General features: G+C 33.6%; 3 protein-coding genes across 3 annotated transcripts; 1 reads left to right on the top strand and 2 right to left on the bottom strand.

Annotated features, from left to right (window-relative positions):
- The first annotated feature begins 4881 nt into the window (after positions 1-4881).
- Phb1 (prohibitin 1) lies at positions 4882-7914 on the top strand. Its single transcript, XM_090115549.1, has 5 exons — positions 4882-4988; positions 5272-5360; positions 5531-5692; positions 6271-6452; positions 7337-7914. Exons 2-5 carry the CDS (start codon positions 5273-5275, stop codon positions 7727-7729), a joined length of 825 nt encoding a protein of 274 aa, XP_089971675.1. The 5' UTR covers positions 4882-4988; position 5272; the 3' UTR covers positions 7730-7914.
- Positions 7915-8004: 90 nt separating this feature from the next.
- LOC149910610 (inactive peptidyl-prolyl cis-trans isomerase shutdown-like) lies at positions 8005-10166 on the bottom strand. The gene is made up of 4 exons (XM_090115538.1): positions 9764-10166; positions 9333-9642; positions 8985-9184; positions 8005-8907 (listed from the first exon to the last, which is right to left on the bottom strand). The coding sequence occupies exons 1-4, from the start codon at positions 9817-9819 to the stop codon at positions 8166-8168; spliced, it is 1308 nt and encodes a 435-aa protein (XP_089971664.1). The 5' UTR covers positions 9820-10166; the 3' UTR covers positions 8005-8165.
- Positions 10167-11342: 1176 nt separating this feature from the next.
- On the bottom strand, positions 11343-19490 carry LOC149910609 (myosin-VIIa-like). Its single transcript, XM_090115528.1, has 11 exons — positions 19401-19490; positions 19069-19326; positions 18230-18414; positions 16892-18099; positions 16575-16819; positions 15661-16485; positions 15132-15476; positions 14774-14985; positions 12359-14685; positions 11786-12279; positions 11343-11610 (listed from the first exon to the last, which is right to left on the bottom strand). The coding sequence occupies exons 1-11, from the start codon at positions 19422-19424 to the stop codon at positions 11410-11412; spliced, it is 6324 nt and encodes a 2107-aa protein (XP_089971654.1). The 5' UTR covers positions 19425-19490; the 3' UTR covers positions 11343-11409.
- Positions 19491-19556: the final 66 nt, after the last annotated feature.

The raw sequence follows: 19556 nt of genomic DNA, 5'->3' as shown, positions 1-19556 counted from the left end.
TTTGAATTATTAAGACTGTGTACCTACTAAAATATAGTCAAAGTTAGTTGCAAGCGCAAATCAATTTTATTTCTTTGTATTAAGAACTATAATCCAAATTCCGATGCGCAAAGATGACATATACCTAAGATCATAAAACACATGAACCAACTTCAATAACCTTTTAAACAAAAATAATGTGATAAACGTGCATCAGTTCAATGACACATTAATGCAACAATAACTTGCAGACGACACTTATCGCATAACTTAATCCAATTAATATTTACGATTTAATTTTGTATAATCCAATATTTTGGATTCCTTGGGTAAAAACAGACATCTTGTATTTCGACTGTTTTTTGAAGTGAAACTTCTTTATCGGGGTTGGAAAAAAATTTAGTGTAACATTTTTTCGTTACGCGTGACATTTTTCCGTTACGCGCCATCTTTTTAATATCCCTACCACGCGTGATTCGACGTACCTATTTCTGTAAAGTTGCTTATAGTAAATTATTTTTTGAAAAATAAGGTCATAAGGAGTTTCACTTCTTAGGTACGTGTACTAACACGCACACATTTTTGAAGTGAAACTTCTTTATCGGGGTTGGACAAAAATTTAGTGTAACATTTTTGCGTTACGCCGTACGCGTGACATTTTTGCGTTACGCCGTACGCGTGACATTTTTGCGTTACGCCATACTCGTGACATTTTTAAGGTCCTAAAGAAGTTTCACTTCTTACGTGTGTAATCTAGTACATGCATACATTTTTTTTTACAATTATTATCTAGGGCCTAGGCCATTAAAATTCAATGCTTTATTTCTTTTTTAACATTAAATGAATAAATTCCATTGATAATTCCGCTAATAATTGCCCCACATGTCCTTTCCGTTGATCAACAAAATATATATATGTATAAACAATAAAATGTCTCGAAGAAATTACAAGGCATCAGAAGTAATAAGACAATCGGTCCTAATTCAATCGACCGCGGCCAGTGTCTTGACAAGTTTCATAATTCACTTATTATTGTATATTGCATAATTGAGCCACCCATGTTCGACCCTCAACAGACTTGCGCAGATTATCCCCTCATCGTTTGTTTATTTTTCGTTCAATTACCATCTGGTTACTGCTAACGCTAATTCGATTAACAATATGTTTGGGTTAAATATTGCATTGCAATTTTCAGTAGGGATATAGAATGCCAATTTGATGCTTGAAATTGGACTTAAATGAGGATTAATAAGATTTCTTTATAATAAACTGGACATAGCTATGTCTATTAGAGTTTTTAGCATCAGAAAGTAGAAACATATGTCTCTATAACAATACCTACATAATATTGTAGATCAATGATTAAAATACCTTGTGAACACTGACTGAAATAGGGAAAAAATAAAGCGAGAACATTATTCTGCTATTGTAGGTATTTAATAAAATTGAATTGAGCTGGTGGTCGGTTCCCTGATGGAAAACGACCATCACTGCCTGAAGCTAATAGGTTGTCATGATCATTTTAAGGGTTCCGAATCTCAAAAGGAAAAAACGGAACCTATAAAAGATCACTTTGTTGTCTGTCTGTCTGTCTATCAAAACCCTTTTGTCAGAAACGTGTGGAGGTTATCAAGCTGATATTGATACTCAAGTCTACAGTCCCTTGAAGCTATGAAAAAAAAATTAAAAAATTAAAAAATTTATTAAAGCCAGATTTAACAGCCGTCTAAGTTGCAAATTTTCGTAAATTTCGACATTCGCAAATCGCAAGGATATCAAAACCTGGAGGCAAATAAAAAGTATCATCAAAATCTCCTCCTCCAAACTCAAACATTTATTTATTATAAGACTTCTTCAAGAAGCACTTTTAAAACGTCAATACATATTTTTAACATTTACCACCGATTAGGAAAGCAGTATCTATGGAGAAGAACCGGCAAGAAACTCCATAGTTGCTCTTTTAAATCATCTCCTTTATTGAAATCGGTTGAAAATGAAATAGGTAAAATATGTTTATAAATAATTAGGTCTTTTTTGGTTTTTTACTAAAGTAAATGTCATAAAAAAATGTAGTTTATAGTATGTTTATACGAGCGAAGCTCCAGGCAAAAAGCTAGTTTTAAAATGAAAAATAATAATCATCAAAACATATTTAAAAAAATTGTATTTAAAAGTTTTATATGGTATAAAACTTTTAAATACAATTTTTTTAAATATGTTTTGATGATTATTATTTTTCATTTTAAAACTAGCTTTTTGCCTGGAGCTTCGCTCGTATAAACATACTATAAACTACATTTTTTTATGACATTTACATATCCATAGAAATCTAAATAACAAGACACATAGAAGTGCTTTATTGTCATAATTCGTATGAAAACCGCTGTCGCCAAAATCAACACATTCAAACCGAAAGCTAAACAGTACACACAAGTAAACTATGCCTTTTATTGGACAGCTTGATTTTAGTGAAAACTAACTTAACTATTAAATTAAACTTTTGAATATGTATCCTAACGCACGAATTTACGGTTTATTTTAGAATAACATCCCTAAGTATATGAGACTTTTTGCTCCAATACGAACAAACGTGATAATAAGAATGGTCGACTGTGTCATTCATTGTTATTTCGATTACTATGGTGACACTCGTAATACTTGTAAATATTCTATAATTTTAAGGAAAAACGACATTATTTCTAAAAAAAAATATTTTCCGATGAAATATTATTCCTTTATAAGTATAATTACAACTTGTGGAAGAATTTCCGCAATGGGAATTGCTGAAACACACCATGTATACACTCATACGTCTCCAGAGCAACTGAACAGTGACGAATGCACTGGTGATGTGAAAATCACCTGAGTGGCGACAAGGTCACGCACGCTTACGACTTCTAGTGTCTTGTTATTTAGATTTCTATGCACATAACCCTCGGACATAACCGCACATACCCATACAAGGTTTAATTTTTGACAGTGGTATTAATTATCTACATTCTACACTGCGAGATTATATTTTTGATATACTCTGTGCGAATTCGGAGTTAAGCGTCTTATTCACGGTCAATCCCCGACGTACGTCGGCTCAAGGCCGCGGTGCTGGATGTATCCTACTGACGATCGTGCGCGCATCAAGCATGGCTAGGGTTGCCAATTTTTATTTGAAGATATAGAGTATATCTGATTTTAAAGGAGGTAAATATAGAGTAAATAAATATTTTTAAAAATGTATTTTTTTGTACTTTTTGCAGTACCTAACAATTTTTCATTATTTTTAAATGAATTATATGAATCCAAACATTCCAAATCTAAATTTATATATTTCGAGAGCTCATTTTTAATTAATTTTTAATGAAGCTCGGTTTCACTCTTCCCGCCACTTCACATTCATGACCGAAAAGACTCTTTCAGTAAATGCTGAAGTGGCGGGAACAGAGAGTATATAGCTAATCATTTTTTTAAACGAACAAATTCGTCATGATATTTTTTTTTAATAAATTGCCATTTTTCTGCAGTGGACTTTTGCATAAAATCTGTGTTATTCAACAATTCGCCTTGGAGTTCTTTTAAAATAATAACTTCTGAATATAAACTGTCCATGTGTACAAGGATGATCCAAAAGTAATGATAATTGGGATTTCCTGTGTACATAAAAATATAAAATAACCGTTTCTTGCTTGCTCATGTACTCACTAAGTTATCACAAAAAAATCATATCAATAGGCCACGTTTCCAAGTATTTACATTAATTTCTGTTGGCAACACTAATCTGCTGTACGTCCGCGCTATTCACTGTCCATCTGCACGACGTTCGCGGTGGTGGGGGTGCTTGCTGGATGAAAAGTTGGTCGTGCACATCCAGCAAGATAATAATAATAATTATTGACGTACGTCAACGCTATTCACTGTCGTTTTGCGTCGTGCATCGTGTATGACCTTGGCGGGACGTACGTCAAGATGGACCGTAAATAAGACGCTTTACAGTTTCTCACAGTGTTGCCAATTCAGCTCTTTTAGAGCTTAATTTGGCTCTATTTATCAATTATCAGCTCTAAAAAAACCATTTAGCTCCTTAGCTTCTTTTTACGACTATTCTAGCTCTTTTTCAGTTTGCCATACGACGGTAGCTTTTTGGCTTCGAATCCACAATCCACACACGAAGTGAAGGTTAATTATTATTGAACGCAGCCATTTCGTATTGTACCAAACCATAGATCATATAGAGATTTTCCCCGCCCGCCCGAGGGAATTCCCCCACATTCGCCGTACACGATTTCTTTCTTGCGCTTTCTTTACAAATGGTATTCATTCATCTTACGTATGTGGAAACTGGAAAGTTTAGTCATTTGAGAGATTAGTGTTTGTTTTGTGATAAAGTTAAGTTTGTTATAAGAAAGTGACCGAAGTGAAGACTTTATTGTGAAATTATGTCCTGTAGTAAACCATACACCCAGAAATTCCGCCAGGAATGGCTCTCTAAGCCCGATTTTCAGGGCTGGTTAAAAGAAGTCAGCAATGATAATACAAAAGCCTTCTGCAGTTATTGTCGATGCGAAATAAACGCAAAAAAAATGACTTAATTAATCACATAAAGCGCAAAAAACAATGGCTTCATACAACAAGGCTGCAGCAGGCCCAAGTGGAAGTTCCTTGGTGATTGATTTTCACGATGATGACAACATATATTACTTATGGTCAGATGAAGATAAATGATACCTAGTGCCCTAGTGCTATTATTAAGAACAATGTTTTTTATTGATTAAAATATAATAAGTTCGAATGGTTTTATTTAGCTCTCTTTAGCTGATAAAGTTAGCTCTTTTTCAGCTCTTTTTTGGCACAACACTAGCTCTAAGCTTGACTACCAAGTTGGCAACACTGGTTTCTCAATCTTTTTAGTTTTTAATTCTTACGTGACTGAGAATAGTGAATTTTAGATTATATTTAGGGAAATATTGATATATTCTACTATAACAAGTTAAAGTTATAAATTACACATAATACAGGTAATAAATTTCGATGTTTTATATTCCAAATAACTTACAAACTTGACTCTAATGCGGTTTTGAGGTTATGTTTCAAAGATTGTAGGAAAAAATTCTACATAAATCTACTACACCCTTGGAATTTCATAATAAATTTAAAATTTCACAATAATTACTGTTTAATTTACTTTAAACAAGTAAAGATCGATGCCATGATAACTTAAATTTATCTACAGCAACGCCGATCAACATCAATATCCAAAAATTCCTTATTTACTTTATCAATCTTCAAATACATTTTCAGAATGGCTGGACAGCTTTTCAATCGCATCGGCCAACTTGGCTTGGGAGTTGCTCTGGTCGGAGGAGTCGTAAATTCAGCTTTATATAATGGTAAAAAATAATAAAAATCTTTCTTAGCTTTTATTCTGAACTAAATAAAGGTAATAATCATAATTAAATAAAGGTCACCCATTGAAATAATATTAATGCAGTATGTGCCTACCTGTTTAACAATATTTTTGTTTTAATTTATGCTATAATTTCAATCACTATTCTTTCAGTCGATGGTGGCCACAGAGCAGTTATTTTCGACAGGTTTCAAGGTGTCAAAAACTTGGTAGTCGGTGAAGGTACTCACTTTTTCATACCCTGGATTCAGAGACCAATAACCTTTGACATAAGATCGAGACCTCGTAATGTTCCCACGGTTACAGGAAGCAAAGGTATAGTAAATTATTTTTTTCAATTTAAATAATTAATTTTATAGCTACTTATGTATTAGGACTACTACTAATGTGTAATCGGTGTAATCGTTAAGTGTGCACAGGCGATTATTCCGTAACTATTACAGATATCAAAAAACTTTAAACTGATATTGAAAGTACTATACCTAATGAGTATAATGACAATAATAACTTTTTAGAAATAAAACAAGAAATATCCAACAATGTTACATGAAACACTCTCATATATTTTTTTTTAACTATGTTACATGAAACACTCTCATATATTATCGCCTGTGCACACTTAACGATTACACCTTGTATAGAACAAACTGATAATAAATAGTTTTAAATATACTAGGCCAGTTTTTTGTAAGAAAACAATATAATTAAAAAACACACTTGTACCAATGTTTACATACCTATGTAATTAATTTACAAAAAATATTTCTATTAATTATCACATTTCAAAAGGGTGCCTTTTAATTATTATATTTATCATTAATATCTTTTAATTTAATATAATTAAAATAAATAATGTATTAATTATTTATTTAATTATAAATTAAATTTTTCAGATCTTCAAAATGTAAACATTACCCTGCGTATCCTGTTCAGACCAGTTCCTGACCAGCTGCCAAAGATCTATACTATTCTTGGTGTTGACTATGATGAGAGGGTGCTCCCATCCATTACAGCTGAAGTCCTAAAGGCTGTGGTTGCGCAGTTTGATGCAGGAGAATTGATTACACAGAGAGAGGTAAGATTTTACAGTTCCACCACCGGACCACACGCCGTAAAAACCAGTTCCATCCGCACCACCTGGATGGTTGGCGCTCCACCACTGTCCGCTTCACCCGCAACTTCCTTCCGCGTACGGTGAAACTGTGGAACGATTTGCCACCTGCGGTGTTCCCAAACAACTACGACATTGGGGCCTTCAAGAAAAGAGCTTATTTGTCCATAAAAGGCCGGCAAAGCACCTGCAACACTTCTAGTGTTACAAGTGTCTATGGGTGGTGGTGACCACTTAACATCAGGTGGCCCACCTGCCAAAAAAAAAAGAATGCCCGGTCGTACACGGACTGTTAACGGCACGGACGGCAGTTAACGGTTGAGCAACTTACACGGACTGCTTGAGCTGTCGGTTGTTGACTGCGAGCTGTCGCTACAAACCGCGCAGTACCGTACACAGACTGCTTGAGCAGCTACGGCCACCCTATCTAACAATTTTCTCAAAAATCAGAGTTTGTCAAGTATTGTATAGGTGGTAAAAAAGGAGAAGGTATATAGATATCGAACAACCTTTAAACTTTAATTCATGAACTGTCAGACACATTACTACACCTTCCTGTTATGGTCATAGTAATTATATGATAATATGTTGAAGTGGGAAAATTCCTTCAAAGTTAATTGTACATTTTCTTTATAAGCATTTTCAATATGTTATATAAATTGTAGAATAAAAGATATGAGAGATCTTCCATAGTCATTTTAATAGAAGTTTACATTTAATAAAAATATTTATGAACAATTTCTTTTTTTTAATTTCAATAATGTATTATGTACAAGTTAAGTTATGTGTAGTTAATGCTCATGAGAACATTAATTCCATTTATTAATTTTTATTCATATTTATTTCAGATTGTTTCACAAAAAGTAAATGAGAGCTTAACAGAAAGAGCAGCCCAGTTTGGTCTTATTTTGGATGACATTTCCATTACACATTTAACATTCGGCAAGGAATTCACGCAGGCCGTTGAATTAAAGCAAGTAGCGCAACAAGAAGCTGAGAAGGCTAGGTTCCTCGTAGAGAAGGCGGAACAACAAAAGAAGGCAGCCATTATTACCGCGGAGGGTGACGCCCAAGCCGCTGTGTTATTGGCCAAGTCATTCGGCACTGCCGGTGAAGGTCTCGTGGAGCTTCGACGTATCGAAGCCGCCGAAGACATCGCCTACCAACTAGCCAAATCCCGTAATGTTACTTATTTACCTCAAGGCCAGAACGTCCTCCTAAACCTTCCAACACAAAACTAAATGTGTTCATAACTATAATTCATTACTGGTGTACAATAAGATGTGATTGGCACTGTGCAATTGCATTTGTAATTACTTTAATGATAAGATAACTGCATTTGGAGATGTTATGGTTACAACAATAGACTGTAGTATGTATTAGCTTTATAAAAATTATAATTATGCAATAAACTATTCTTTGTTGAGCTTTGTTTTTCTTTTGAAACATTTAATACTAGCTTATTTTCGTGTTTAATTATTGTAAGGAAAATTTACCAATTACCAAGAAAGGAAAATCATTATACAATATAATTTTTTATTTAAACAAAATAGATTACTGCACTTATAGATGATTTAGATTTTATCAAAAAGATATTAATTTTTCCTTAATATAATATCACAAAAATGCACTCCTTGCTTCTTACTGTAGATAAAAAAAAATGTTTAAGATTTTCAATTACATATAGTCTGAAACATCATATTCGTTTTCTAGCTCTGCAGATTTTGCATCATCCTTATCTAATAAATAATCTGCTTGTATTTTATTAAAAAATACATTTTCTCGAACACATGCTTCTTTTATATATTCTATTTCTAAGGAATTCATTCCTGCTGGCAAGGTTAACTTGCACAAATCCATATTTTCTTTGAAGTTTTTAATTAAACTATCAACTTCTTTTTTAAAATCGCTGTCCACTGTGTCCCTATCAGCCGGTCTGTTTTCCAATGATATCTTTAGATTATAATCATTACTCATTTTTTCTAGTAAATCAAATTCAACCTTGAGCTCATTATTATTGGGACATAGGTTTATGGCACGTTTGAGTTTTTTCTCAGCTAAGCCAAATTGTCCTATCATTCTCAAAGCTTTAGCATTCTGGTAAAGCACTTTACCGTTATTCCACAAACTTTCCAATCTATTCAGCTCATTACATGCAATGCATACTTTATATGGCTGTTTGGTTAAATTATAACATATAGCTAGATTAGTGTATAATTTAATTAACAACTTCTTCTGTATTTCTTCTTCATCCTCATCTGCTAAGCGGCATCTGTGTAACATACTGACACCTTTCCTAAATAGTTGTATTGCAGAGGTATAGTTGTTTAATTTATGCCATTTTAAGCCTGATACATATAACATTTTTACTTCTTTGTGTACTCTTACAAAAGTGTTCGGCTCTGATAGATTAAGTGGTCTGAAAATAAAAAATATTGGCTAAATAATTATGTTAAAAGTTACCGAAAGTATTGAATGAAGTTAAATAATATTTACCCTTCTATTGGTGTAAGTATACTCTTCATTAATTTTACATAGAAAACACATTTTGCCTTAGGTTTAATTCTAGGAGGCACTCCCAGCTCACCATACATTAATTCATGAGACAAAAGGAATATTGAAGTTTCTCCAACTAACATAGACTTAACTGCGAGTAAAAGCCCAGGCAACAAGCCATTGTCTTTCAGATCTACCACCTGTAATAACAAGTATTAGATTATGTATATATTTTAAAAACAATGAAATTTAGACATGATACCAAAATGGAGGATTTTATAAACATTGATATCTTTTTTTAATAAAAAATCCTACAAAAACTAACTAATAAGAAATAGAATTACCAACCATTGGTTTACATGGTTTTTGTATATCAAATGGGTCTGGTTCATTTTCCCAATAACCAGAAAATGCTATTGAAACGGTGCATCCTTCATGCAAAGGCATCCCCCCACCTTCTTCCAAAATCTTTTTCTTCACATAGCCTTGTTCATCTACATTCATTAAATGTTTTTCAATTGTACTGAATGATTTCACTGGTTCACCAATAATATCAAGATCTTTATTTTTAGTGTCTTCATTTACTGTTTTAACATTATGGTCTAAATCATCGTAATCTTCATTTATTTGTAAAACAGATCCAGATGTCAATAACTGCCTAAAAGTATGTAATCAATTCATAATTATTATGTACTATGTTTAAGATAAAATGAAATTGTTACTATTTAAAATTAAAAGTAATTCAATAATATACTAGACTAATGTTTGGAAATCCTTACTTTATATCCAGTCCATTTTCTAAAGCTACAAGAGGCGCCGTTCCGTCCATTTTCATAAAAAAAAAGTACCTCCAAGTGAAGAATTAAATCGCCTAAAGTTTCTTCTATAAATGTAAATTCTATCAACAACTGCTTATGAGGTAGGTACGATTAAGATGTGGTTTTGCAATGCAATAAAATGTTTGATGAAATTAAAAAGAGGATATATATATATGATAATACTGATTTTACTGGTTTTTGTATATTTATAAGTTATACATACTTTGCAATGTAATGCAAAAATGCAATGCAAATGAGCCAAGTAACATAAAAAGTACTTTAAATATTGCTAAATTGATTCAAATTTCAAATTGGTGACAAGTTTATTTTTTACATGACATTCGCAAGCGGCAAGACGCAAATGGACGCATCACGCATGTCGCATCGCATCACTCGCATACTGCAAAGTGACATTTATGCTTTGACATAATAAACGTCACTACGCACACGGCACAAGGTCGCTATGAAAGATGTCCCACGAGCGACGATTGACGAACCTTTAAGACCGAGCTTTAAGAACTCTAGCTCTGAGTGATCTAAGGCTCTGAGTATGAACTTAATAGTTAATGCTTCTTGCCATAACAGAAAAAGAAACCTATTTGAACCGAACTTAATTTGACAGGTCGGCCATATTGCAGAAAAAGGTCAAGATTTGCCACCACCCTCTGTTTTTTTTGTTCTGAGTTCTTTCTTTGTTCTGAGCCACCACCGGCCACAACATTGCGACTATGAATTGAACACTAAAAAATTGGATATGATAAAAAATAAATCCCATTCTATACTTGCGCAGCGGTATGACGGCTTCACTCGTGATACATATAATATTATTACTTAAAAGCATTCTCGAATCACGGACAAATCTAAAGGTGATTTTTTTGTTAAAGCCATGGACGTATAAAAAAAGACAGACGGTATATCGCCTAAACATTGAGTGAAGCCTAGTAATGGCGGCGAAACATCCATGTGTGTGTGCCATGTTGCCATGGCAACAGCTGTCCTGATGACAATGGCGGCTGTATTTTTTTCTATAAAATTTGCCGTAATAATTTTGTCATTAAAACATAAAAGAAATAACTTACTTCCCTGTGGAATGTAATCCCTTGTGTTTTGTTATTTAAAATTGTACTGTTGCGACACCATTTAACCACGCAAGACGGCATTTTAAATATTTTTTGTGAAACAGTGACGCAGTTAATCAGTCGGTAGTTCACGACGTAATGGCGGCCGACTAGCTTACTATGGTGAGAGTGTGTGCGTGTTCATTGTCTTTACACGATCGCTAGCTTACTACGGTGGCTTCACGTTGTTTGTTCGTAATATGGCGTCCGTCTTTTTTTATACGTCCATGGTTAAAGCATTTAGGATATTATTAGTACCTATACATAACGTATAGATAATATAAAGCTAATTATATCATTATATACACAACGGCTTAACTTACAACGTACAATTTAGCTGTACCTAACATTTTTAACCCATTATGAAATTAGGGTATTAATAATTATTAAAACACACAAAAAATTACGTAGATATTATTTATTTAATGTTTAAAAATATAATCTGTACAAGATTGTAAATTAAAAAATAATAATAAATATAAAATATTATTATTGCTTGCGTGTCTTCTGGTTTAATGCTTGTCTCAAAACAGCAATGTATGAAGAAATAAGGTCATCCATTTTATATCCTAAAGATGTTTCACATAATATTTTTGTACCTCGCATAAAACTCCCCATTGTCATATGAAAGAATGTATTCCCTGATGACCAATTCGACAATTGTGAAAATGGATATGTTACAAGTACATCCTGAAAGTAAAGATTTTATTGATTACATTCGACGAGTTTTTCAACAAGCAATACATATTTAAAAAAAAATCTATAGATACTATATGCCTAACATTTTTGGATATACCCACCAGATCAGGATATAACCAGTAATAAAAATTTAAAGAGAAGAAGTATTAGTAATCCATTGACTAACCCGTGTTTGTGGGTGAATCACACTAACGCCTTGCTTATTTATACCAATAACAACCATTTCCGGGTACGTTGGATCCGACGTCTGTTTTACTTCAAAAAAAGCTGTACCAAATGTAGGTAATTGATAAATTTTCTTCAAAAATTGTTCTTTAGCCTCATTCTCCGTCATTTGTCCGTGCTTAAAATATGCCGCACTTATCGAAGATTTCCACTGAGAATTCGACATTATTTTTAACATATCTACGGGTACAAATTCTTCGAGCATTTGTGTGATTTGCGGTAGTAATGACTGATCATCTCCAAATCTAGATCTGTAAATGAGAGCAGCTAATTCGACTAATTCATGCTTCGTTGTCTTGTGATAGCCACGCAAGTATTTTGGAAGTTCTTGCGGAAAATAAAAAATTTCATCTGCGTTCTTGTCTTTACCAGGAACTGTGTTTATCCACAATTTTTTCATGAAGAATATTTGGTAATTCATTTGTAGTTGGCCACCTACAAATAAAAATTGATATTGATTATAAATATAGCTATACGAAAAGGAGCTTATCAACCAATGAATTTAATACATTACCTCCACGAACTGGGCGAGTCTGTTTCATCCATTCAACAAGTTCATGTATAAAATCAAAGAAATAGTAATTTTCTGGAACTGAAAACACCTTATCTGCTATTTTAACGAATAAACTAAAGCCATCACTATTTCTCAGATTAAGGCGACCAGTTATCTGTTCGCACAAATCTCTCGCTTTTGTCGAAGAATCAACTTCAAAAGCTTCATCTGTATCGTCAGGGAAATACACTTTATGATAAATTTGCATACTTCTATGTTGTATAGCTTCCACCTCAACAACATACGGCGAATAAAATCTTGGTCCACCTCTTTGAATTTTAAACACTCGTTTTAAACAATCTTTCGCTATAGGATGTGGTCTTGTCTTTAGAAATTCAACTAATTCTTTCATAAGGGTTTGCCCACAAGCAAAAACACCAGTAGCTAGCCACATTAACTCCCATCCTCTTTCTTCACTCAACTGTATTCGATTATTTGTTAGTTGTTTCATTATTTGGCAGTAAATTTCGTCACGTAATGTAAGATCTTTCATTCCTGGCCTAAAAATGTCATCGGTGTATTCTGTGGTTGACCTCGCTTTCGGAGAAGGCATGTCACCCATATATTTCAAAATAGCAAAGAATGATGAAACTGCAGCCTTACACAATTTTTCGTTATCCATCAGCTTTTTCAATAAAGGCATCCTAATTGGTTCACGCGTGTGAGCCCATAAGTCACCCAATACAGATTTCTTAGCCATAGTGAGCGTTGATTGTTTGGATACTGTAGTTTGTATGTCATAGTTTTCCCTAAAGTGTTCCTTTGCATATTTTTCAAGTGTGTGCATTCTTTTCCGTTGCAGCGTGTTGTATTGAGATGTTACCTTCTTATCATTATTTATATTACCCTTCTTGAAAACTTCTAATATAGAGTTGGACGGTAATGAAAGCGTGGGCAATATATACACCTGTTCTGTGGGGAACAAACCCTCTTTTCCGTTACATAGTCCGTGTCCCCATGTTGCATTCATAAGCGTTTCACCATTAAAGTCTTGTAAGAGCGTAATTAGATCACCTTTTTTGTATTGTAAAAATGAAGCTGCATCACTATAACCTTGTGTATCACTTTGTGCAATGACATATATCGAACGCCTTTTCAGACCATCAATAAGATATATTATAAGTGAGCTCATTTCACTAGCTTCAACGCTTTGGAATACAAATTCTTCCTGTTCTATTGTTTTAATCGTCACTCTTCCAATATTATCATAATCTTTATCATCACTATACGCTACATATGTTACCTCAGCATACGACATTTCTAAAAGAATATGCTCTGATTGATCCACAATATAAATTCCAGTCCAATTGATTGCTACTATAACAATGTCTTTGTTTATTGAATCGCCTTTTAATTTTATGGCCTCAAAGAATCTGGAGAATAGCATAGGCCATTTTATTTTTGCAAATATTACGATGTCTTCTTTACATCGTAAAGGATCTACTTTAGATTGTATACTTTCGTTAGTTTCAAATGCTTTCGTAACGAGATGCTCCCACTTTGTTAACGCTGCATCATTACTTTGAATGAATTGGTTGGGTATATAATTGACAATTACTTTTCTCAGGACGTTTGGTTCAATATGTGGTCCATATTCAATATAATGCTGTTGTGCAGCAATCATAGCTAAGTCTCCTTCAGAACTGCAGCGGTATTCACCGAATTTTACTCCTTTAACAACTTGGTGATATATCAAAGTTGTAGCGACAGGATCGTCGCAAGGATTATGCCAAGGAGTGAACACTTCCTTGCGATAGAACAATCGCCATGGTGCATTCTTTTCTGGTGTACCTTGCTCTTTGGCATATTGTTCACATTGAGAAATTGCATCCATGATATGCTCTCCTTCACTGCCTAAGGACAATACTTTATCATAGAGTGTTATATAAAGCGAAAATCCAAAAGTATCAGTTAAACCAATATTGTCGGCAATTTGCAAGCAAACTTCTTCAGACGTTGTAGCTGAATCGGATTCAATTGTTTTTAATGATTCATCCATAAGTGTGACGGTCAAAAGTATGGGTTTTTTTGATTTTGTAGCTTGCAATTCGAGACAGCTGGGAGGTTGAGTTCTCGCACCATTTTTAAAAGTTCTCATAAGCCGTCCCTCGCAGTAAGGAGCATAACCAGGCGGACCATCCCTGATAAAGGATCTTAAATATTTGACAAATCTTTCTGAAGGTGGGAAACAGCCAACACACAATGATAATAATATCCAACCACGGGCGTAAGATGCTTTTGACGGATTATTTGTAAGCTGTTTACAAAGCTGACAAAATATTTCGTCTCTGAAACATATACATATATATTTTTAGTAGTTACTTTAACAAAAAAAAAATAAGTTAACAATATTTACGATTAGTTTTTAATTGTTACCTTAGCTCTTTTCTTATTATTCCGTGACCTATAATGAAATGTAATTTTTCCAGATTAGAGGTACGACGTGAATTTAACCAATTGTTATACATCTCTGAAGTTTGTTCATCATTATATAATGACTTCATAAATTCTTCATCTAATTTTGACTTATTTTTTAGGGTCCTTTGTACTAATTTACTTTTAGTGTCACTGTTATCTTTTAAATATTCCTGAAATATATTAACGTTATTATCAAAAATAATAGTTTATTTACAATTTTTTTGGTGAATGTTTTTTATATGGCTACATAACTAACTATCAATGGAAATTCATGAAATAATAATTGTAAATAAAATATTAGATACTAAAAACCTACCTCAAATTCTTTGCTTTTCTGGAATGCGCGACCCACCGTGTCGTTCAATTTTGTCATAATTGGTACATTATCTTTCTTATCATCAATATATTTCGGTTCAGCAATATCACCCATAAATCTCAAGATTGTAATCCACAAAGCATGCGACGCTGCCTTATCAACTGGGGACGGTAAATCGAGTAAGGAATGTTTCAGAGGTTTGCGAGAATATTGGTGGCTCATATTTCCCAAGAAATACGTCGCAGCAAACTTCTTGAAGTTAAATTCGTCGAATGGCTCTTCTTCAAACTCTTTCTGTAAGGGAATGTTTATGACGTCCACAATTGAGGGTTTCTCAGTTGTTTCCTGAAATAATATTAACAATTAATAATTCAACAAAATTAAATCTCTCTTGTCTATAAATTGTTTACATTTAATTACATCATTCAAATATTCAGTTCCAAAATAATTAAATGCTTATTTCTTGAAAGAAAGTCAGTAAAGTCCGTGATAATCAATCGCCTATAAAATGTATATAAAAGGAACTTACTACACCGAATCCTGTCCCTCTAATCGTCCCCGCTGGCGTCGCAGTATCCTTTAAAAAACCAAACACATCATCAACGTATCTATCATCAATAATTGTTGTATTTTGCGCATTTCCATCCACGCCCAAATCTTTTCCTACCCACACAGCTCTCATAAGATCGGAATACTTTTTCTCATATTCATCCTCTCCCCTACTAGTATTCTGATTGTTTTGTTTTTCATTTTTAAATTCTGCCAGTTTCATTTTAATTAGATGCATCTTATCATTTATCATTCTTCGTACGAGATAACCTTTACATTCAGCTTGGAATTTTGTGAAGAAAACTCTCAAATTTAAGAATGTCTTTCTGAGTTCTCGCGACTTCAATGTAGCCTGTAATCGCAAATAACCGCGTCGCATAGCCAAATATTTACTTCGATATCCGCGCGCTCGGAAATGTTTTTGTACGGTAATCGCTGCGGCACGTAATCGTAAATATCTTCGTCGATAGATAAATCTCCGTCCATTCGTTTGAACCCTTATCACTGCAGCTATGAGTATTTTATGCCTTAATTCTTCTAACATACTATCGTGGTGATCTTTGAGAAACACTTTCGTGTGCCCAAGTCTGAAGTCTTGATCTTTAAGTACTTCTTCGCATATCTTTTTAGCAGCCTGTTTACAATCAGCTTTTTCTACAGGTGGTATCCCTGAAACTACGAGCCGGTAGCGATGTACAAATTCAGCATACGAATATCTAATAGGATATCCAGCTTGTCTTATTTTTGCAGTTTCCATTAACCCGGCGTAACGTAACTGACGAACACAAAGGGGTCGATCAAAAATCTGAAAATAGTTAATGCAGAAAATTAAATTGGTAATTCAAATAAATAGTTATTTATTTATGAATTAATAAAAATAATGAAAAATCATACTCTTGGCTTTTTTAATTCATTTGGCTTGATGCAACGAACAAAAAAGGGGTGACATGCGTACAACGTTTTCATCAGCGATTCGAGTGATGCCTTAAATTGGTGACTCAGCGATAAAGTTTTACGACTTCCACTATGTCCAGTCACTGAATCCAAATCAAATATTTTCTTCAAGAATGTATTATTTGAATCTATTAACAGCTCCCGTAAGTCGGTTGTTAGCATGTCTCTATTCTTGTCTAAGAAACCTAAGGAAAGATATAATATATTAGGGGGTATATTTTGTTTTAAATTTCTTAATTTAATGAAGTCATACTAACCTTTAACGTTATAATAAACGTCGCCAGCAAAATGTTTTACACCAAACCTGTGGTCACGTGTTGACTTAGGAGACACATAACATTTTTTACTGCTATGGTTGCTGTTTAATTTGTCCAGTAAAGTTATATCTGTCCCTTTAGGGAACCTGGACTCTTCATCAATCAAAGATAACAAATTCATAGGTTTTATACCAATTACATCGAGGTTTTCTTGATTATCGACATAGTTAATGTTTGTCCATGTTATACCTTCTTTTTGATACTGTTCTTGTTCAAGTTTAAATATATGCCTTACAAAAAATTGTTGAAGGTTTTCATTTGCATAATTAATACAAAGTTGCTCAAAACTATTACTGTCGAAATTTTCAAAGCCGAAAATATCTAATATACCAATTGAGTTATTAGAGAGCCTTTCGTCCTTGTGTAATGTTTTATTTATATTTTCAACGATATAAACGAAAATGTGTCCATAAATTGCTTTAACTAATGCGTCTCTCCCCTCGATTGCAGAGGATACAGATATAGTGGAAACAATTTTTTCCCCGTGAGCAATTAATGTTTTCCTTGTCAGGGCCTCGCATAATTGTGCTTTATTTACACCAAGTAAGCTAGCAATTCTGTTCGCATTTACAGCGTCCGCCACTTCTGATGATTCAATATTATTGGTGCTATATGACTTAAATTTTAAATTTCCCATGTGAAGAATACCTGCCAATAAATTGAATACGCCCCAAACTTCCTCATCTGCAAAATTCAATACTTTAAATGCTGATCTGATATCCGAAAACTCTATAGCATCATTTCGACCATCGCACGTTAACATATTTCCGGAATTAAGATATTCATAGTCTTGAGGTCTAGTAAGTTCCAGTTTCTTTTTTTCGTCAGCCGATAAGCCCGTCACAAGTGAGTAGAATATGTGGTAATTCCTCTCCCCTTTGTTTTGTCGGACGATACGAGATTTTTCCAGTAAGTACTGATCAATGTTACCTCCTTCTATCACACCCTCTTTAGTGAAATAAATATTTATATATTTTCCAAATCGGGACGAATTGTCGTTTTTTACCGTCTTTGCATTTCCAAAAGCTTCTAAAATTGGATTGGTCTCTTGAATTTGCTGTTCTATCCAAGAGTGCTTGCCACTTGCTGCTGCCAAATACTGCAGCAACAATTTTGTACTTTCGGTTTTTCCCGCACCACTCTCTCCACTAAAATTAAAATTTTGTTTATTTACCATATAATTAAATATTATGATGCTTTTGCTAATCAAAAATAAAGTTTATCATTGCAATTATAAGGAGATAATTGCACTGTGATTTAATTAATTCTTAATAATACCTGATAACAACACATTGATTTGAGCCAGATTCAACCAATTCTCTATAGGAATCACTCCCAATTGCGAATATATGCGGCGGCATGTCCCCAATGTTTCGTTCTTGATAAAAATGAATTTGATCCATCGTGTATATGGGCAATATTTCGTAAGGATTGATGGCAATTAACATAGATCCAGTATACGTCTAAAAAGTTAAACAAATAATTGTAAGAAGAGTCCATAAACGATATTATCATGTTAATTGCAACCCTTGTTGCAACACAAGAACGACTGAACTGATTATAATGAGTTTTTATTTGTTGGATTTGTATTCGACTGAATGAGGATATAATGACTTTTAAAAATTTTAAATACTATCTACAATTAAGATGGACTACCCGGGCAGTGGCGGGGCAAGCAAAGTGTTAATATAACAAACAGCAAATCAAGAGGTACTTATATTACCTACGTGTCAGTCATAGCTAAAATTAATGCGATTAGAATTTACGTAAGTACGTTATACGTTAGAATTTAAAATAGCAAACTATGGATAAGTACCTACAGCAATTGGCATTTTGAGCATCACAGTTTTATAAACTGCGTAAATCATATTGATAGTTAATCCAGCTCTGTTTATTACGGTAGTATTAAAAAAAAAGATAGAAACGGAAACGTAAACATTACACAAATAGCTTTAAATATATAAATGCTTCTTCAATATTTACGAATAAAGTTCGTAGTCTGTATTGAAATCGACACGACTACACAAATTCCGGAAGTGCACCGAGTTAAGGCCGGCGAATAAATAGTACACTGTTACTGTTAAGATAAAAATATAATATACCTATTAGATACTTACATAAATTAGCTGTTCATTATAGCGTATATGCAGATTACGTAAAATTGTAAACTCTTGGAGTTCCCCCAATGTGATCATATCTTCGACGCTTGAGATCGATGTGGCATGTAAAGGTTTGAGAACATTCGACACTTCCGTAACAAATTTGCGTCCATCATCATCCCTCACTTCAAGTTTCCCTCCAGAACTGTTTAAAACCTTTACCGCGAGGGGTATGTCGAATTCGGACTTCCCCTCCGGTTTCAACCAGACCATATCCTACAAACATCATAATATGATAAGCACACAATTCATTGAAATGGGAAAATGAAAATGAAACTATTTATACTTACTGATAATTGTATGTGTCCTGCCATTTTGAGCTTTTAAAATATCCTGTTTATGTTAAATTTCATAGTCACCTCAGTACACAACCACCTTGCCACATGATATCACTATAAAAACTGACGTTATATTATCAATGTTCTAGATTACTTATCATTATTGTG

The sequence above is a fragment of the Colias eurytheme genome, chromosome 2 (assembly GCF_061535395.1).
Source record: "Colias eurytheme isolate Ceu_HAF_F1 chromosome 2, ilColEury1 Martin Lab GWU primary, whole genome shotgun sequence".
Lineage (NCBI taxonomy): Eukaryota > Metazoa > Arthropoda > Insecta > Lepidoptera > Pieridae > Colias > Colias eurytheme.
Note: the sequence above shows the minus strand (reverse complement) of the source record. Positions and strands in the feature narration are given on the sequence as shown.

What these genes read in the sequence shown, in the direction of transcription:
- LOC149910610 (XM_090115538.1), bottom strand. Translation starts at nt 9,819, where the DNA reads ATGAAAATGGACGGAACGGCGCCTCTTGTAGCTTTAGAAAATGGACTG. An exon ending in AAAAACCATGTAAACCAATG is followed by an intron (nt 9,185 to 9,332) that starts GTTGGTAATTCT and finishes TTGTTATTACAG; the next exon opens with GTGGTAGATCTGAAAGACAA. An exon ending in ATACTTACACCAATAGAAGG is followed by an intron (nt 8,908 to 8,984) that starts GTAAATATTATT and finishes TTTTATTTTCAG; the next exon opens with ACCACTTAATCTATCAGAGC.
- LOC149910609 (XM_090115528.1), bottom strand. Translation starts at nt 19,424, where the DNA reads ATGGCAGGACACATACAATTATCA. An exon ending in CAGGACACATACAATTATCA is followed by an intron (nt 19,327 to 19,400) that starts GTAAGTATAAAT and finishes TGATGTTTGTAG; the next exon opens with GATATGGTCTGGTTGAAACC. An exon ending in CGTTTATTATAACGTTAAAG is followed by an intron (nt 16,820 to 16,891) that starts GTTAGTATGACT and finishes ATCTTTCCTTAG; the next exon opens with GTTTCTTAGACAAGAATAGA.
- Phb1 (XM_090115549.1), top strand. Translation starts at nt 5,273, where the DNA reads ATGGCTGGACAGCTTTTCAATCGCATCGGCCAACTTGGCTTGGGAGTT. An exon ending in AAATTCAGCTTTATATAATG is followed by an intron (nt 5,361 to 5,530) that starts GTAAAAAATAAT and finishes CTATTCTTTCAG; the next exon opens with TCGATGGTGGCCACAGAGCA. An exon ending in AATTGATTACACAGAGAGAG is followed by an intron (nt 6,453 to 7,336) that starts GTAAGATTTTAC and finishes TATTTATTTCAG; the next exon opens with ATTGTTTCACAAAAAGTAAA.